Source organism: Stylophora pistillata, chromosome 7 (genome assembly GCF_964205215.1).
Source record: "Stylophora pistillata chromosome 7, jaStyPist1.2, whole genome shotgun sequence".
NCBI lineage: Eukaryota > Metazoa > Cnidaria > Anthozoa > Scleractinia > Pocilloporidae > Stylophora > Stylophora pistillata.
The window spans coordinates 32,715,689-32,736,103 of NC_142525.1; the positions used below are offsets into that span (position 1 = coordinate 32,715,689).

The 20,415-nt window shown below is 37.4% G+C and overlaps 1 protein-coding gene across 8 annotated transcripts; it reads right to left on the reverse strand.

Annotated features, from left to right (window-relative positions):
• Nucleotides 1-492: 492 nt before the first annotated feature.
• Nucleotides 493-18,334, reverse strand: LOC111335625 (QRFP-like peptide receptor). Of its 8 annotated transcripts, none has more exons than XM_088726205.1 (3): nucleotides 18,185-18,334; nucleotides 15,982-16,166; nucleotides 493-2,079 (listed from the first exon to the last, which is right to left on the reverse strand). In XM_088726205.1, the coding sequence occupies exon 3, from the start codon at nucleotides 1,956-1,958 to the stop codon at nucleotides 861-863; it is 1,098 nt and encodes a 365-aa protein (XP_088582331.1). In that variant the 5' UTR covers nucleotides 1,959-2,079; nucleotides 15,982-16,166; nucleotides 18,185-18,334; the 3' UTR covers nucleotides 493-860. The 8 variants fall into 8 exon arrangements, with proteins under 8 accessions (XP_088582331.1, XP_088582332.1, XP_088582330.1 ...); XM_088726206.1 differs by lacking the exon at nucleotides 18,185-18,334 and adding an exon at nucleotides 17,153-17,287; XM_088726204.1 differs by lacking the exons at nucleotides 15,982-16,166; nucleotides 18,185-18,334 and adding exons at nucleotides 13,233-13,344; nucleotides 13,789-14,008.
• Nucleotides 18,335-20,415: the final 2,081 nt, after the last annotated feature.

Below are 20,415 nucleotides of genomic sequence, written 5' to 3' on the forward strand. Positions count from 1 at the left end.
GAAAATAAAAAAAGGAGTTGGATAGAAAAAAAAATTAAGAGAAAAAGATATGAAGAAGAACTGTTATACATCTTTTTATATAAAAAGAAGGGGTACTTTCTCTCTTTCCATGGTTACTTCATAAGCTTTGCATATATTATCAGCATTCATCGAATTTTCAACTCAGTTGTTGTTAAGATACTGTAAATTGCAATGGGCTCGCGTACATGAGGGTCTCCACGGGGTGATGGCTTTTATGGTGAACGGTTAAAGTTTTGGCCATCATAAGGCTAATATCTTTCCAGTGGTTGTCGCCAGAATTTATTTTTTACTGATAACTTTTTTTTACGACTAACGGGAGATAATACAAATGTTGACTCCCCGTTTGGATTTAGGTAACTTAGTCTACTTGCGTCGTTTGGGGAAATGAAGTGGGAGGTCTCGTGCAAATTAAAAGAGGAAATCAACGAAATCACTTCGTCGTTGACGGAAGTAGGTAAAAAACTACTCATGCTAATTAGACAGCTTATTTTTATTCTTCAAATTTACAATTAACATATACTGGAGAAAGAGCTAGTAGATAATAGTTCCTGTTTCTAACCAATCAAATTGTAGGGTAACTACGTATTACTGAGTAACATGCATATTACTCATTTCCATTATGGACTTGAAGGAAATAGTTCTGAAACTAACTTTCATATGAAGTATTCGTTTGCTCGGTTACAAAATGAGAAAGGGAAAATAATAATCCCAGTAGGAGCAAATCTTGATGAGGATGAAGAATATTGAAAAAGATTATAAACAAAGGTTTTATTCAATCATGAAATTACGATACACGAACCGTTCCGTAGTTGCGGCAGTCTATACAAAGTCAATTCTTGTTAAAAAGCGGAACTCATTGTAGCAGATCGTAACTTTCGTTGGCTTTCACCGTTATTACCCACTCGCAGAAGATCCCTTCGACCTCCAGATGGCTGTCCTATGATCTTGTAAAACATCTTCATGAGATGGTCCTTGAACTCATTGCGGTAGCTTTCATTCAGAATCGTGTAGCAAATTGGGTTAGCCGCGCTGTTTGCAAACGTTATTATATGGCCGAGCGCCACTAAATCCCAAAATCTGTCATATTTTTCATCTGCCTTGCCAAAGTCCAACCACAACCATAATATGTTATTTGGCAAAACACATACCGCAAACATAAGAGTCACTATCTTGAGCATGCGCACAACTTTCCTCGCCTCCTCGGATTGGAGGTCTTTCAAGAAATGGTTACCATTCCTAGCGCGTCGGGAAAGCTCTCGGCCAATGCTCATGTACGCACCTGCAATTACTGTCAGCGGAAACATATATTCAAACACAAACAGAAAAACCGTGTACGATTTTCGAGCGCTTTCGCTCGGCCATTCCTCGTCACATTTCCGAGACACACTGTTTTTCTTAGAAACACTGATGTATGGCGTGACGGCTACGAGGGAAGCGATCCATATTCCAACAATGATAAATTTCGCACTTCTGGTCGAAAGTTGTTGACGGAGAGGGTGGTTTATTGCCCAGAACCGCGACAAACTGACGGCTGTCAGTGTGTAGACAGACGCAAACAGCGTGAGTGTTTGAAGGGGATACAACAGTCTGCAAAGAAATGCTCCGTACGGCCATCGGTAGTTCATTTCTTGTACAGGAATGTCAAAAGGAATACAAATGCAAGTGAAAGTCAGGTCTGCAATCGCCAGGTTTAATATGAAATAGTTCGTCACAGTTTTCATCTTTTGCCGTCGTAAAATCACTACGCAGACCAAAGAATTTCCCACTGCACTCACCAGAAATATAACCACATAAAGTGTTAGAGTTATTATTCTCAGTTCAGAGGACATTAGGTTAGAGGCTTGTGTTGCCACAGCACTATGAAGACCTTTAGATGTTGATGAGTTTGAGACTATCATTCCTTCCTCGGTAAAGGAATTGTTCCATCTCGTTCCCATTTCTGATCTTCGGTGAAGTTTGTCTGAAGTTCCAACTGCCCAGGTTCGTAGATGCAGACCAGCCGGTTTCAGTGAATCCCAAAGAGCACGCCCTTTATGACTCTAATTTTCGTATCTAGAGCTGTAAAAGTAAAAACAGGGCAGCAGTTATAAACTAGACATTAGTACGTAATAACAGCCGCTTTCTAGTCGCTTGTGATGTGGGCTAGCCAGAATGACCGTGACAAGTCTGCCCGAAACAGGGAAGCTTTTGAAACGTAAGATAAACTTGGACGCCATTACTCACGATCTTAATTAACTCTTAGAGGAGTACAAGTTGGAGAAAGCAACTGAACAACCTCAGTATAATGTTTCTCATGATCCCCATCTAGAGTCATGCATATCTCCATTTGAGACGCGGGACAAAGAAAAACCTGATTTCTCTACGAGTAATGGAACCCAGACCTTCGAATTTTCCACTCCAATGCCGTAGCAAGAAGCTCGAGAGAACTCTATTTAACTAGTTTCATAGAATTATGTTCATACTCAACATCTCCCTTAGATAGATAGATAGATAGATAGATAGATAGATAGATAGATAGATATCTTTATTAGGAAGTAAAATCATTGCAGCCCTCGGGCCGGCTGAAATACGACTTACTTTACAATGGAATAAATTATCTCTTACTCTAAGATAACTACAATAAAAGCCGCAAAGTGTAATCTCCAATAAAATACAATAAGAGAAGTATCAAAAACCAAAATACAAATAATTAAGATAGCTACTAATAATTAAAACTGTTCGCCATGATAAATGTGTTTTTGAACCTATTTGTATTACAAATCGGTAGCTTGAAGTATCTCTGGCTGCGGGTGCAATAGATGGACTCGTTGCGTGGAGGCAGCAGATCATGGAGCTTGTGGCTTTCGTCCCTTACAATCTGATCAAATAGAGCATCACACAAGATCTCCATCTTCTCGTACAGTGACGCAATGTCAAGAGCTACTAGAGCCTCAGCGTAGGATAAGTCAGGTTGAATCATCCGCAACGCGCGTTTTTGCAACCTTTCCATTTCATTAGACAGATATTGCGGCAAAGAATGATGAAAAACTGGGCACGCATATTCTAATACAGAGCGTACACATGTTGTATAGGAAAGTAGCATATCCTCATATGAAACTTTAGCGCGCTTTAGCTGTTTAAGGAAGTACAGACGCTTCGCAGCCTTTTTGCATATAAATTCTACATGTGCGTTCCACCTGAGGTTGTCCGAGACTATCACTCCTAATAACTTTGCGGATGAAACAACTTTGATTTGCTTGTCATTGATAGTAATATGATCAAACAGACTACCTGATCTGGAGAATGATATTCTCAGTTCTTTACATTTAGACTCATTGAATTGGAAACCATCAACTTCTGACTGTCGTACAAGTTCATTTACACGTAATGCATGAAGCTAGACTCATTTTTCAATACTGATTCGACAAGAGTGGTGTCATCCACGTATTTCCAAAGAATTGTGTCTGCTACAGAAAGATTATTTATCATGATAAGGAACAGCCAGGGGCCCAATTTCGTCCCCTGTGGTACCCATGCAGGAACAGTTTCCCACTCCGAGAAGCAATCGCGGCTCAGTTTCATCCTTTGCTTACAGTTCGTTAAAAAACTTAAAACTAATTAAGCTGTAATTTATTTTGTACGTCTAAAGAAAATGCAAAATAATATAACCACTAGATTCGGTTTCTTCATAGGGGAGCAAGGATAGCGCAGTGGTAAGAGCGCTCGCCTTCCATCACTGTGGCCCTGGTTAGATTCCCGGACCTGGCGTCTCATGTGGGTTGAGTTTGCTGTTGGTTCTCGTCCTTGCTCCTCCGGTTTTCCTTCCCACGCATAAACCAACATTCCAAATTACATTATAACATAACCAAAGTAAAGCGCGCGCTCTGATTGGTCAATTTAGCGTCTCCCATTTGCCCATGGGTGTACGCTGCTGACGTGAGCAAATGCAAAGACTATTTTCCGCGCGCGCTTGTTTTTTCTGGTCACGTAAGATTTGTTAAATAAAAGGGAACTCTTTAGCTACAATGTATCAATGTTATGTTATAAAACAACTGGTAAACACCACAGCGTACACTATTGAGTTAGGGATGCACTTGGGAGGTTACTAAGCACTCAAGAAGCTAGAGTCACTCTCGGCTATCGCCTCGAGCGACTCTTACGCTTCTTTCGTGCTTAGCAACCTCCCGCGTGCATCCATAACTCAATAGTGTACGCTGTGGTGTTTACCATTTGTTAAATTCGACCTGGAGACGAGTGTTTTCAACACGAACCACCGGCTCGGAAGATTGGGAACCACTTCCTACATTATCGACTTTAAATAAACTATTTTTATTATTTTATATCACCATTATCATGTTCTAAAGAATGATGAATGATTCAACTTATGGCATCAAGGAAAATGGTGTTAATCAGCACGTCCAAATTCGGAAATAGTCTGCGACAAAAAGGCATCCTTAGACGAGGAATAATCAAGATTGCTGAAATCAAGCCATTGTGTTCATTCTCGTGGTTTGTAGAATGCCCTTTAAGTCCTTTGTTTCAATGTGGGGCTTATAAAAACATGATGTGACATCACTCCTTTTCTTTTTTTCTTTTTCTGTTTTGTTTCTTGCAAATTTATTTGTTTGTTTTTGCCCCACATTTTTCCTGTATGCTTCTTAGTTTCGTTATTTTTTTCATTCTTGTCTTCTTTTCCATATTTCTTCTCTTTTTCCCCAAACTTTTTTCCTAGCTTTTGTTAGCATTTGGTTCAGTTAGCAGCTGCTTCGCTGGCACACTAAAAGCACTTGAGTTTTAATCGAGATACTTTCCACCAACTAGTTTATCCGTGCACTTAACGAAGCCAATCATAACAACAAATATACTTGAAATGTCGAGCGTGTATTTTACTTTTAAAACATACTCTCTTAATTTCATCGATATTGGGGCATAAATATAGTATAGATTTTACCAACGACCTTGTATTTTATAGCATCATGCGATTCTTACGTTTATCGTAAATCTTTACCAGATTAGCGAGGCATTAATTTAGAATAATAATTTAACTATTGACTCCTTGCAAACAAAAACCAATATTGCTCTCACCTTTGAGTGATCAGAAAGGTCAGTTTTTCTCGTGAAGCGTTTGAGTTAAAAGCCTGCACTTAGTCAATGACAGGTCACCTCGCTCATATGGCAAATTGTGTCGATAGCTTTGAAAGGAAACACCTTATGCTTGGAAAAATCAACTTAATGCAAATTGTCTCAATCGAGTGCTTAAAATGTTTCCTCGCAAACCTCCAATTCAAAGCTTTGAGAGCATTATATATGGAGAGGGCCATGACAAGAGCACTTAGAAGTTCAGAATCAAACTACGTGAATTGAATATTAATTAGAAGAATTAGTGAGCTTCAGAACAATCATGAGTCTTTCTTTTCACTTACAATGGATCGTTCTCGTTTCTTCTTTCACTGGATGTTTTTCGTGCATTTTCCTTGAGTGTACATTCTGAATAATTAGTGAAGAAGGAGAGTGGACATTATTTTACATGTCGCTTTTGTCAAGGCTTTACGGTAAGAACCTTCGAATTCAAGAATGCTTTCATAAAAAAAAAGATATGGATGACAATAATTAAATTCTGCCCGCCTTTGAGAGATTGAGATCTCTATTTTTCTGGTGGTTGGAATACTATTGAACTATCAATGCTGGAAAACTACTGACGTCCAAAATGTTGATTATATCTCAAAGATAAAATTCTCAGCAGTCATAATTACCTTCGAATATCCACAATATGCAAAACTGCACAGAGCCGGAGCAGAACAGTCGTTATTAAAACCTTCAGCAATGTTTCTGAAGGACCTGAAGAAAATGGAAAGGCTTCACGTTCATATGGGAAGCGGAGAGGGGTCTTTCATCTATTTTGCGGCGATAATGAAGATTAAAATTTGCAGATTTACCCATCTTAAGTCGGTTTCTCACCGACAGACTGGAACCATACATACAATCGATTTGCCCAGAGAGTAACTTCTACGTGAGTAAACAAGCTTGCCAACTCTGCGGGGAATAAATAAACTACTCTAAACAATAGAAGCGTAAAAAAGGTCAAAGAAGCCATAGCCATTTATAGAAATAAAAAAAAAGAATAAAAGTTTTGAAAAAAATCTGCATTTTAAAAAAAACCCATAAAAACCAGAAGAGCAATCATGAAAGTTTTATTATTCATTGATAAAGACTTGTACAAATCAGGGAACAACTTTCCGAAATTCTCTGCGTTTAAAATCAATTATTTCAGGAGAGAGTAAACTGAAAGAATTGTTTTTGTAACAGAAAAAAATATCAGAAACTTAATAAAGTCGATGGCCTTGCATTATTGGCCAAGAAATGTATGTTTTAATTCTCTGCTTCCACCGATTTCCTTTCGGCTAAATATAATGTTCAAAGTTTGTCGTCAGAGACCTTTGCATGGCTTAGACTGTACAAAATAATTACTGGGGCAATTTCTTGATTTGTTCCTTGTAACATTTCATAAAATAAGATAGATCTTGTCATCATCAAAATGTACATTTTTGAGTTCTTCCTTTCTCAATTTGTTGCAGTGTCTTAGTTTCCAAGTGTCAAGATCTTGAGTCGCTAAAATATAGGTCCTTAATGAATATTTTTTATTAATTTATTGATCACTTGAATTGAAAACATGACGAAATGAGGAAATATCATGCATTCAGTTATAAACAACATTTTAAGCCTAACGCAAATTTGCAAATTTAAAGCGTCCAACACGCTTTCTTGTTCATTCATTTCATTTGATCATTTTATCAATTTGGCATCATACATCCCTTCAAGATGGCAAAGGAACTTCTATCTTTGTAATGTGAACAAGCTGTGCTATAAATATACCGGCTCTTTGCTTTTATCTTATCATGTCAGATGTACGCAGTTAATGTGATAGGAAAAGGTTTTTGTTGAAAGCCATTTCCTTTAAAACTTTCCTCTTGAATTTAAGCATTGTCTTATTTTTTTATAAGGAAAGATCATTCTAAGTTTTTTCAAGTTAAAAAATATATAGAAAAATTTCATTTCTTTTCTTGATTTTTTATAATTCCTCGCCATATTTTGATTATCCTTTCCAACCCTAGGCTTTTGAAAGTCGTGATCCCACACTTGACATGTTTTTATTTTCTTATCTTTATTTTTTAAATTCTCTTATACTTATTTCTTTTGTTACCACTCAAAGGGATATAAAATTTGCAATACACGAATATAATTTAAACCGCTTCAAGGCCAAATTCCGTTCTATGATGTCAAACCTCGATTTCATGCTTCTTATCCTTTAGTTTCGTACCAAGACCTACCACGGCCAAGCGGCTGTGCAATTGCAGGATAGGATCTGGGTAAAAGATTACTGACTTATTCTTTTATTATATGGCTGTGTCTTACAAGGACTGGGAGCTACCGAATTCACGAATTTGATTTGCTGAAATCAATATTGAAAGCGGTCTAGATTTTCCCATCTAGACCGGCATCTAGACCGGTATGGAAAAAAAAGGTACAAAGAATATAAAAAATTGGCATATAAGACACAGCCATATAATAAACATCTTATTAACCGAGCTAGGTCGGTCTGTATGGGAGAATCTTGACTTCGGTCGCTGGTACAGACCTCCCTGCGTTTGGTCTGTACTGGCGACCTCGGTCAAGTCTCTCTCATAAAGACCCCCCACTCGGTTAATAAGAACTAAATGTAGAGGTTAACTTAACAAAGGTCTTTGATGCTATAGAGCTTATAAAATAGTGATCAATAGTTTTGAACTGCACCAAGCCTTTGGCACAAAGGCAGCCAAGGTTTGGATATATGACATGATCATAAGCAGGATTTTTAATGACTTGTCCTTGCAATTGCCGTTTGCCATAATTTATGTGAAGTAAACACTTAAACATGCCCCATTGAGAGATCAAGCTGTTGGAAGGATTACACTGGAGTGTTACACTGGAGTGTTACACTGGAGTGTTACACTGGAGTGTTACACTGGAGTGTTACACTGGAGTGTTACATTGGTTTTAATTATATTCAACATGTAAAATAAATTTAAAAAAATATTAAATTTCAGTTCCTCTATTAATCAGCATAGTAGATTAACAGGACTCCTTGATGTCATAAATAACGCACTTTGCTATTTGCCAGATTTTGGCGGGGTTGTGTTATTAAAAAAATTCATGCGAATGATTTTGAATTATTCATGAGTGAGTATCAAACTATCCTTTGTCAAACATTATAAGTACACTCAGGGTCTCTTTCGGCGCCCTAAAAACAGGACAAAAGGAAAAACTATGAATTCAAGTCTAGACCATTTATTTTTTTCAGAGCATAATCTTTCAATCTTTGGTTGGTGAATTCCCACTGAATCGCAGCTACCGGTAATTTCCAACTTTCATGCAAAGCAAACTAATAGAAATTTCTTCGAAATCTTAGTCTCGCCGGTGGTCTTCGCTTCACTTTTTAGATAAAAGGCCCGTGAATATGAATTTCCTTTTCCTAAGCTGCTCTTATAGTGGTTTATAAATCGATAAATAATCAGGTGCCATCCTGCCTTCCATCACACCTTTTCGTTCGTAATAAAAGAGACCCGAATTTGCTCAATTAAGCAGTCTCTTCGAGATATGTACGAGAGATACTTAAAATGAAACAATTTAATGCCAACAAAACAAAGAAGAGCTGATACATATTTTTTTGCCTGATTTTGGCTTCTGTGTAATAATTTCGACTGCCGCTCCTGGGGCCAAATAGCGCGCCAAGGGGACTCAAATACAAACTGTCATACAAATGGAACCCAATTAATACAAACGCAAGTAAATTGCCGGAACCTTTGAGCCGGAATAAAATGATATTTATACCAAACATCGTTGCTTTGAAAATCTACATTGGCCCACACGTTCATTTTCAACGCAACATTTCTCATAGAAAATGTGTTTCCGAAATTTGCAATAGTTTTTTAAAAAATAGCATTATTGTTGCCTGAATTTTGTTCAGTTTCATTATTAATATTTGGCGTCAAACATTTTGTAACGTAGCTGGCACTGTTACCGTTGATGAGAGGATTACGTTGCGTGGAAATTTGTCCCTGAAGTATAGATTTAAAATCGGCATCACTTTAAGAGTTTTTGCATAATGCTAGATTGATCACTGTTGCACGATTGCTGGTATGGAAAAGCGTCAAGTGGAACGTTACAGACCTATTGTTTTCGCCTTTCATTTTTCTTTCCTATATTCTTCGAAAATATTTGCTAAAAAGTCACTTTTTGACTACTTGTATAAATTTAAATTAAAAATAGTCTGCATCTACCAACCGTTCGTGAGATCAATGTTCTTGGGCAGGTAAGAACTTCAGTTTGTTTTATCTTCGCTTTCGCGATTCAGATAGCAAAAGGTTCGACGTGAAAGTGTTTTCTTATTAAGATACCCAGCAGCTTAATTGGCATTCACCGTGTAATTAACAATGAGGTCAATCCTTCTGCTCTCATGTCACTGATGGAGATGTCCATTTTGAATTTGAATTTGAATTCATTTAACTAGTGACAGGTTCTTTTCAATTGATAAAGGCCAAGAGTATTGGTTCTTTAGATCATTTCGTTCATTTTTAATTTCTGAAAAATTGCCTTTGTTTTTAAGTTATGAATTAAGTTTTATTTTTAATGCAAAATGTCTCTAACATGTCTGAAAATAGATTTTGCGAGAACACGTTTAATCTGTCCACACTGCTTCCCGGGTATTATTATGTCGGTAATGAAAATGCTAATCAATTCTTTAATTATAACTAGGCTTCCAATATTTTGCAGAGTCGAAAACCGTAATGTTTTGTTTCCACTTCATGCGAAGAAAATATTTCAAAACATACTAGGTATATGTTGGTAGCGGCCGCAAAGAAAAAACTGGGCGTCTTAACTTCATCAGTAGTACTGACAGTTCAATTTACGAAGAATTGGTGAAATTTTTTTAATATTAACTGCATCCTCTTGTATTTATTTTACAAAGTAAACACGACCGACACAGCTTCACGTTTTGAGAAAATGCATTCGATCTAAGCGGCTGAAAATGTCCTTAATTGTTCATTTCGAATCATCAGAATTTCTATCGAAGTTCCCACCGTACTTTGATCAGTAGAGCTTTTCAATCGAAACACATTACAGGTCAGTGTTACTTATATTAACCAGTACAATGTTTCGTGCATCTAAACGCAAACCACGTTTTTTTTTCTCTTGCTTTGCTCACACAAAAGCTTGTCTCCTTACAGTACGTCTTATGACAACAATTATTTGTTTCACAAAGCATCCTGACATTTGCGTTTATAATCATTACGTTGCGAGTGTCGCGAAAAAGTTTCAAGGAAATTACTTCCCTCAATGGGAATGTGTTGTAACTTAAAGTTCATTTAATGTTACAATGTATTGCTTGTTAGGATAAAAGCAGACGATATTCCCCATCTCCCTAAATAAAACATTTTAGAAGTGGCCAACTGATAAGAATAGGCGCTCCGAAAAAAAAGGAAATGGGGAAGAAAAAAAAATTTTAATTAAAATAGAGTCAGATAAACTAATTAGCTAAGAAAGAAACAGCCCATGGCCTTGCAAAAAAATTTCATCCCGGACAACTTTCTTTTTCTTTTACCGAGAGAATTGTGCATTCTACTCTCAACCATCACTGATATTACTATTATTATTGTTGTAGTTGTTATTACTATTATTATCGCAGAGAAATCAACTGAATGCTACATTCTAATCAGGCAGCACAGGGCGAAAACCATAACCTGTGAACCATGGAGTAACAAATAAATGTACATTAACTAATCCTAATAAGCTTTACCGTTGTGTCTACGGAATTATTATCATTATTATTATTATAATTATTATTATTATTATTTTTATTATTATCATCATTATCATTATCATCATCATCATCATCATCATCATTATCATCATCATTATCATTATCATTATCATTAATATTATCATTATCATTATCATTATTATTATTATTATTATTATTATTATTATTATTGTGGCCCGTTCACGCCGCTTGTATTTACAACTACGGGAAGGATGGGGATGGAATGCATAAGATACCACAGCCGATTGGCCTTGCTGATAGCCGCCAAGAAAGGGGAACGATACTCGCAAACAATTTCCTGGATCCGAGCAAAGACATCCTTTGCCCTGCTTCGGTCGGCCTTAGTTTGCCTTCCAGGATCGCGGGTGAAGCGCCGCGCTGCGTATGACTATAATAATAATAATAATAATCTTAATTTAGCATTAATTTCCATAAAATCCTGTACAATACTTAATATTAACAGCGTAAAAAACGATCCAAAATAACTCACTTTCGGCTCACATCTACTCCTTTTTTTTAATGTCAAAGCGTCTAGAAAACTATAAATAACGGAGTCAAATCTGAACAGATTTAAAGTCTAATAATCTGATAAGTAAAAGCTGATAGTTTCTAAAGAAACTGTTTGTGGCTGCGTCGGTGGGGGTAACAAAATAATTTGAATATATCAACAAAGTTGAAATGGCAAATTGGCCACCGTTACGATTATAAAAGCTGACGTTTCGAGCGTTAGCCCTTCGTCGGAGCGAATGATAAGTAAAAGCATGTCTAAAAATATACAGAAAAGAGAAAGGTGAATGGAAAATCACGCACTCCCCTTAGATAAATTCCACTAAATTCGCCCTCACTGAAATAACAATTTGGCGTGTTGGATAATAAATAACTTATTAGACGTTTTGTTGTGTAGTATCGCTAAGTACTTTTAGTCGTTATTTGTATTTTGACTGGCCCTACGGGCTCGTAAAAATACTAAGCGATACTAAACAATAAAACGTCTAATAAGATATACATATCTTAAAGTATCCCCAGCACCCCTCTCTCCTAATATTGCCAGGACATCTCCCCACCCACCCATCCCCTTCTCTCTTCGCCACTATCCCAAAATTTTCCCGCACCATCCAAACTCCCTGTGGTTCTGACACAAAACTCCTCATCAAGTAAAAATCATGTTTTTGTTTTCCTCTAAAGAGTTTGAATGGATTTCAAATTCATTTTTAGCTTTCAACAGTCAGAGTCTACCCGTTGGTAACAAAATGGAATTTTACGGAAACCAAATAAAGCTTCGAAGTGTTACATAACCAGGAAAAAAAATTACTCAAGTTCAATTTGCACCCACTTCAAGTTGAATTTAGACCTACACATATACCAAAGAGATTTAGATTTGTTTCTATTGAGTTTTTTGATGTCGTGAGTTAATTCAGAATTCACTTCTTTTATCTATATTCAAGGCTCGCCACGGCTATTTTTTTAACATCTTGTATTTGGAAAGGGTTTCATACGAATAACAGCATGCGTCTCACATAATTTGAATAAATAACAACTTACTAGTATACTCAGAACGACTAATTTGAAACAATGCCATGAAGTTTAAAATGAATCTAAAAAACAAAAATTAGACTAAGTAAATTGTTCCTGTACAAGCCCCTGATTTTTCTCTACGTTTACTTTCAAGCGAAGATACTTATACCATTTTTTCTCTGAACTGCAGATGAAAAAACTATGTAAATAATGATAACAAAAATACCTCCTTTGCTGAATATTTTTATCACGGAAAGATGATAATCATCATAGACATCCTTTGCACATCTCCATGAAATTAACGTGAAAGTTTGTGTTCGTTCAAGCTTTCCGCTAATCTCGGCGACCGCTAGCTTATTGATACCGCATTAGTGGATTTGATGGCTTAATGCCTTGTGCTACTTATTTTAGGAACAAAGTTATGCTATCTTGTTTCACAATAAATTTTATACAGGCGCTTGCGTACTTAGAAACCAGAATACTACTCAAAATATTTGTAAAAAATTAAACGAAGTGCAAGAAACAAAGGATGAATTTTCAGTGCTCAATGTCCTTCTAAATACTGCAAACAAGCCGTTTCCATTTGTTTTTCTTTTCTTCTTTTTCCTCTTTTTTTAATGCTCAGTAAGAATGATGCAAAATAAATACTTAAAATTGCTACTTAATTTTTGAATTTGTGGCATTTTCGGTAAGTCGATCACTGTACATGTGTCGTCAGCAATCTTACCATAAAATGCAAATTGAATTTTTTTGAGACAAAACAACGTTCCTAAACTAATCGCAGCTAAAAATGTAAAAGGTTAACAGCCTAAGAAAATAAAAAAGATTATAAAAATCAAAGATCTCTGATTCAACGTACCTCTAGATGAGTGATACCTTGAATTCAGGTTGACTAAATGTTGGCAGAAAACTCAGCTATCTTCCGACGAAATTCCTGTCTGATAGTGCAGAAGGGCATTGGGATTTTAGATCTGAATGACAGAATAAACATTTTAGCTAAAAAATGGACTTAAGTTCAATTTTTTTTTAACGGTGTGTCGTTAAAAAAAATTTTGCCTGTGACGCAGGTTGTATTCAAATTGTAAGCAGCTGAAGCAAGACCTGAACTAGAGTTGGTCGATGCGGTCGAAGTCCCTTGCTGAGAAAAACAGACATGATTGGATCCCTTAGACCGACAAACAAGCAGTTATTTCCTATGCATTGAATTGTTTTTTTTCTCAAAACTTTTAACAGTTTTAATTTATACATTTGAGGTGATTACTCCATTAGAAGGATGAAAAGAAAATCGAATTATCAGAGATTTATTTGTACTGAATGTAAACCAAACAACGACTATTATATATATTGTCTGGATATGTTTCACAGTGAGCCCATAATTTCGTTTTTAATTAAAGGGGGATTACCGTAATACTCACATTCGCCTTTGATGCACAAAATTTCAAAAACTACTTGTCCTCTACTTCAATCATGATCTCGTTGAAATATATCTGAAGACAGTTCCAGTGCTAATGACGTATTTTCTGAAAATTTCGACGAAATAATTGAATACTTAAACAAACAGTATGGGTTATGTTAACTCAACAGCTGAATGGTAAAATTCTGAATTTCGTGAATCTCGCAGAGTTTTGTCTCATATTGATTGCAATACGAATCTGATCTAGACAGCGTTAACCGAAAACCGTAGATATGAAGAAAAAAAAAACCTGTTGGTGGAAAAAAAAAAGCGCAGACGACGCGAAATGAGAGATAATCACGAAATTATTATAATTCCTAACAAACTAAGTTTCTTTAAATGTTTCAAGGTCCTTTTTTTACGGTTGTTATTAATTTACACTGGAAACCTTATAAAAAAAAAAAGGGGAAAAACATATCACTCATTGGCCTGTGAAGGTAGGAATATCAGCGACTGATTAGTGGAACTAATGCAATCAGGTAGTCCGCATGACGTCTGAATGCTTGCATTTGTTACTTTTCTGTCTCAACTATCTCAACCTGGGATATACGCAGCTGCTAAACACAAATAAGCTTTTCGTGTCGTTTCATGCGAAAAAACAAAATAAAAAAAAACAAAACATTTAGAGGACTATAGTACGGCTTTCTTGACGCACGATGGTAAAAGAAGCAACGTTTTAATTCAAGTTGGCCAATCCGGCTCCCAATCATATGAGGGAAAGGAAGTAGGCAGCGGAAGCGGGGCTCCCGGGGAGGGGGGGGAACTAGGGGGGCGAGGAGAGGAAGAGGTATGGTAACTACGTCATGTTATGTCCACAGGTAGCCCAAGCTCGCACAGTAAGCCTCCGTAAATACACAACTGACGTTTACGTCGCGTGGTGTGCAAGATGAGATAAAACCGGGTTAAACGGTCCCGAAAACTTCCAAAATGTCAAGTAACAACCCCCTAAGACGAGTTGAGGTTGTTTACTCAAAAATAGTTCAGATTTTTTCAGTTGAGAATTCGACCTTGTATTCTCATACAAATCCTTATATTTCGCCCGTTGCGCGAACTAGGGCTACCTGTGCTACATTTGCGGAAAAATACTTTCCTCGTGAAAGTTGCACTAATATAGATGTTTTAAATCATCTGCATGAAATAGAAATCGATTTCCAGTCCTCTGACTGGCCTATCTATTCACAACCACCAATATGATCACTCCATGTACAATTATTGAACTCAAGACCCCAAAAATAGATCTTGTTTGGCGACACACTTCCTCTAAGTCCAAATGAGAGTTTTTCTCCCCATGTAACGATGCGCAGCAGCTATGGTTGAGAGGTGTTTGATCCATGGTTTCCTAGCTAGCACTTACTACCTTTTCTCTGAAGTTTTTATTGGAATTAGCTATAAAATGCATAGGAAAATCTGAGTTCATGAGTTTCTTTAAACATCCGTGGGATACACAAAACTGGACCTTGGAATAATTTCTAACCCCGTTCAGGTTTGCAGCTGTCGATTTTTCGGTCGAAAGATTTGCGTCGCCCTATTGCACGAAACCAAAGAGAAGAACTATCATGGATTGGACTGGATTGGTAACCGAAAATTTGTCCAAATACGAGTAACACACGAGAACATTCTTGAAGCCGGGAGTCTAGGTGAAGTGTCTCAGTGGCTTTCAGTAACAAGACCACCGTCTCAGGCTGAGCTTAACCTTTGGAGGCTTCATTTCGATAAAAAATGAGCATAGGATTAAAAGAAAAATGTAAATTTCTGTAGTTAGGCAGGTAATGGGCCCAGCAGATTAGCGTTAAAAGAACGCATAAGGCACTTTGGTAGCTGGACTTTTCATTGCCTAAGTTTTAGGACTTAGAGCCTGTAGAACGAGGAAGCTACATAAACATAATTTGATGCTCATTATCGAGTCTTTGGCTCCGACCTTATCCACTTCAATGAAGCAACTTCAAAAGGGGCTCTAGGTTCCTTAATTTTGCCATGTGAATTTAAGCCAAATCGGAAAAGGTGTTTTGCAGTTCACGTCTAACAAACTGATAATATGTATAGCTTTACAGCGTAATACGAGTTAAAAAATTACCATTCGTGCCAGATATCCTCAGTGAGCCTGCTATGCTACTGATTAGTCTTTATATCATTGTTGAAATTGATAAGAACTTACCTCGTGGTTCTCTTCTGCCTGACGCTCCTTTGTTAGCCAAGACTACTCTTGCTACTCAACATAAAAAATTCCAGGTTTACGTAAGTCTGAATCACCTCAACTGAACCTGCCTTTACTAGTCTGCACCAGACGAGGAAAGCGATTACGTAGGACCCCACGTGACGCTGGTTAGATTTGAGAACGTCCTATGGAAAACATAATTAATACATTCAGTGATATTTAAACACTTAATTGATAAACCCAACGTTCTGCACAACTTTTTGTTTCGTAGTCATTCAGATGGTCTTTCCACTTACACTCCGAACGCCTTTTATTTCTGTCTCCCTCCTGCCGGTCATATAACAATTGATGATTATTGTCAGTCTCTGGCGACAGGTTTGTAAAAGCAGGATTAACAGGAAGCCTAAACATTGCAAAATGGCTTTTTCCGGAAGTTTACTTCCCAATCAGGACGCGACAATCGTGCAGGGCGAATAACCAAGAATGAGGGAGACTTGGGGCAGGTCGCAAAGAACGCCTTTCCACCACGACCCGTCCAAAACCTCCGAAATTTTCGGTTTGTGTAATGTCACGCTCCTACCTGCACGCGTTTAAAGGGCAAATCACAAAACAATTCAGTTAGCCAGAGAAAGACTTTGGTAGAACATATTACAATTGAGCCTGAATTGAGGGGTCACCCACGGAGAATGGCGGGTTGACCACTAAAATGCAGGTTGACTGTCCAATAGAGGTTCTACAGAGTAGGAGTGTAAAAAAACGCCATGTTACCCCATAATTGACTTCTCCTTCAGTACAATACCTCGCTCAAAAATACTTCAATCTAGCATTGATTTCGGGAGGTAAACGCTAGTAAGTGGTATCATTCGGGACCATTCGGGACAGTGCCCGGTCCAATACTTAGAGAATATTGGACCGGCAATAGAGCATTTTGATTGGTTGATATTAGTTATTGGCCCTCTGACTGCCCGAGTCGTGTAATAAATGTCATTATTTTCAACCCTGATGATGGCAAACAGCCGAAAACGTTTGGTTTAAACATTTTAATAATTGTTTCCTAATCTTTTAGCCTTGTATATAGAATATCTATATTATAAATATTTATTCATAACTATACGATCGGAAATCTGTAATATCAAAATTGCAAACGAATCTGTTTGCCATTTTGACTAACCTCCATATTGTAGTTATTACCCTAATCTATTATTGCAAGATCACAGTGACCCAACGTACTCCTCGAATGACAGCTTAGTCTCACGTAGCAGAGAGCACAGAGCGCAGTTGAACTATGATTACAAACTGTCATGTCGCTGTATGCGTCTTCGTTTAATATTTAGACGGCACGATTGATACATATATATCTTCAGCGATATCTCTACGTTATTGTTCTTGAGGACTCAAGTGTCGCATATTTTAAGTGCCGAGGAATTGATGTTGGCTCACCGTCATTCAGCGCTTTAGCGGCGGACCACTAAATGTGATCACAGAATACCAAGAAAGAAAAAGAAAAGGTAGTGAGTTATCAGAAAGAAAAATAATAATAAAAATAATAGTTGTAAAAGTGGGCCTGTTCTTTATTTGGTGATGTACTAGGTATGTTTAAATGATTTCCAGAGAGACTTTTAAAGTAATGCATGGCATGTTCGAGAAAGCAGAATTCTACGTATGATGCACGATCCTCGCAGTAGAGAGCGCTATTTATGCAATAGCGAAAATCAGACCTGAAAAAAAAAAAAGTCAGGCCTGTACGGGATTCGAACCACTGACCTCTGTGATACTAGTGCAGCGCTCTACCACTTGAGCTAACAAGCCAACTGGGAGCAGGCCGTTAAGTTGATTCGTAATAAACCCGTGATGATAAATCAGATACAATGTACATATGAGGTTCATATAATTTGAACTGCGGTATTAGATACGTATGATGCACGATCCTCGCAGTAGAGAGCGCTATTTATGCAATAGCGAAAATCAGACCCGAAAAGCAGAATTCTGTTTGCAATTAAAGTGTATATGACATGAATTTTTCTTTCGTTTTCTGCTAGTTCGATATGTATAACAAACGGTTCGAGAGTTAAAAATCGTTGAAAATAGTTAGAAACACATAGTTTTCGTTTAAACTACGCGCTAAGTTGGCTTGAACATTCGCAGACCTCATCATTTGGAAACGGCGATTTACGAAAATAACCTTGATTGAACCATTTCTTACCTATTCCTGCAGCGGGAAATTTGATGTAAAAACCATTTCACTCCGGCCCAAAACTGTAAAGAAAGACATTCTAGGACACGACTTTTTCAGCGTGGGCAAGATGAAAAATTTGTTCGGAAGATAGCGCTTGATTACCTTGCAAGGTTAAGTTATATAGGTTTGATATGCACCTGCATCAAAATTCCACTGATTTCCGGCATTTTATTGTTTATCTAAAAACTTGGCGACAAAACGGTGGGACATTGAGAGCTTTGGATGTTGCCTTTAGCGGCAAAAAATATCATTGTTCTTAAATTAAATAAAATGGCTTTCCTCAATGTCATGCCATTTTCGTCATAGTCATCTTTTTATTTTATGTATTCATTTTCGTTGATCCAAATGGTTTTACAAGAGCAGAAGAAGATAAGCCGAGAATATTCTGCACTATCTGCATACAAATTGTGATCGGCATCATCATATATGGTCAGATGATCTTACTTGTTTGGTTGTTTGACATTTTATTTCGATGTTCTCATTGCAGTGCTTGTTGTCGTTGTTGCTGTGGTTGTTGTTGTTTTTGTTGTTTTTTTTTTTAACGAAAATTTCATCGAGCCTCGGTCCTGAGCCTGGCGATCATAGGCAAGATAGTCCATTTCCTCTGCAGCCGGAGTGAAGCACATTCCCCTTATTTTTTTCTAAAATTATGCGATTTTCACTCTTGTCCAAAAAACAAAAACAAACGAAAGCAGAAAGTAACAGAACCAAAACAGGTAGCTATTCTTGGAAAAACCGCAGAGCAGAATGATATCAGCACTGCGCAATTGTCAAAGAAGAATAAAGTACGCCAAGAAGTCTGTAAACGCTTAGCAATTGAGCGACTGTTTTTGAAATCGAGCCATGAATTAATTGATTGACCAATTGAGTTCATTATCGTGAGCCGAAAGTAGTTATCTTTAGCACTGGGTAAGAATCTCGTTGACAGACTCAGCTTAGTTGATAAAAGTTGCTCAAAAGCAATTTGTGCTTGATGAAAATATAGGCGGCGGAAACGAGCAGCCAATCATATCGCTTGCGGCTTTCTTTATTGAATTTGTTACACGTACAAAATAGTATCAGCAACTGGAGAAGAAAACAGGATGATGGCCCAATTGATATTCAACCCCGATAAATATTAATAAAATAGTAGTAATAATTATAATCGTGAAAGTAGTAATGGAAATAGTTAACAACTATTCACCGAAGTGGAGATTGTTAGTGGTGGATAATTACCGATCCGCGAAGCGGCGAGGTAAATATCCACCGCTAACCACCGACACCGAGCCGCGAAGCGGCGAGGTAAATATCCACCGCTAACCATCGACACTGAGGTGAATAGTTGTTTTAGTATATACTAAAACAGTGAGATAATATACACCACCAAAAATTGATTTGAGTGATTTCTTCGCTTGTCATGGATGCAAACCGGGACGCCATTTTTTCCCGGGTTGCTTGGAGGTAAATAGCAAAGGATATTCGGAGTTTGACTAGCCAATCAGAGTGCGCCTTCAGCGCTATCCATAGCGTTGAGGGCGCGCTCTGATTGGCTCAGTGTCGGTGGTTTGCGATGGATATTTACCGAGCCGCAAAGCGGCTCGGTAAATATCCACCACTTACCACCACCTTGTTCGGTGAATAGTTGTTAATTATCATATGATATTATTTACAACCAAGTTAATTTAAGAATAGGTTCATTAACTTACACCCTCACGACTTGGTAGATTATAAGAAAGGGTTTTATCATCATAAAAATCTAAAAATGAATAAAGGCTGATAGTTTCTAAAGAAACTGTTTGGGGCTGCGTCGGTGGGGGTAACGAAATAATTTGGATATATCAACAAAGTTGAAATGGTAAATTGGCAACCGTAACGATTACAAAAGCTGACGTTTCGAGCGTTAGCCCATTGTCGGAGCGAATAGAGGAATTCCTCTATTCGCTCCGACGAAGGGCTAACGTTTTCCAGCAATAGTTTGTCCTTTGACGTGTAGGGTGACCATAGTTCACAAGCGTACTCTAATTGTGATCGAACAATTGAACAGTATAAAAGTTTCTTGATGTTAGTATCATAGATACGAATAAGGCCAAGCGTTCTATTTGCTTTAAAGGAGATCAACTTTATATGTTGAGCAAATCAATGTAGCGAATTTCATACAGTCACACAGTTAGGTTTGTAGAGAGTTCCCGATCAGCCCAATCAGGGTCCGAAAGAGAGAG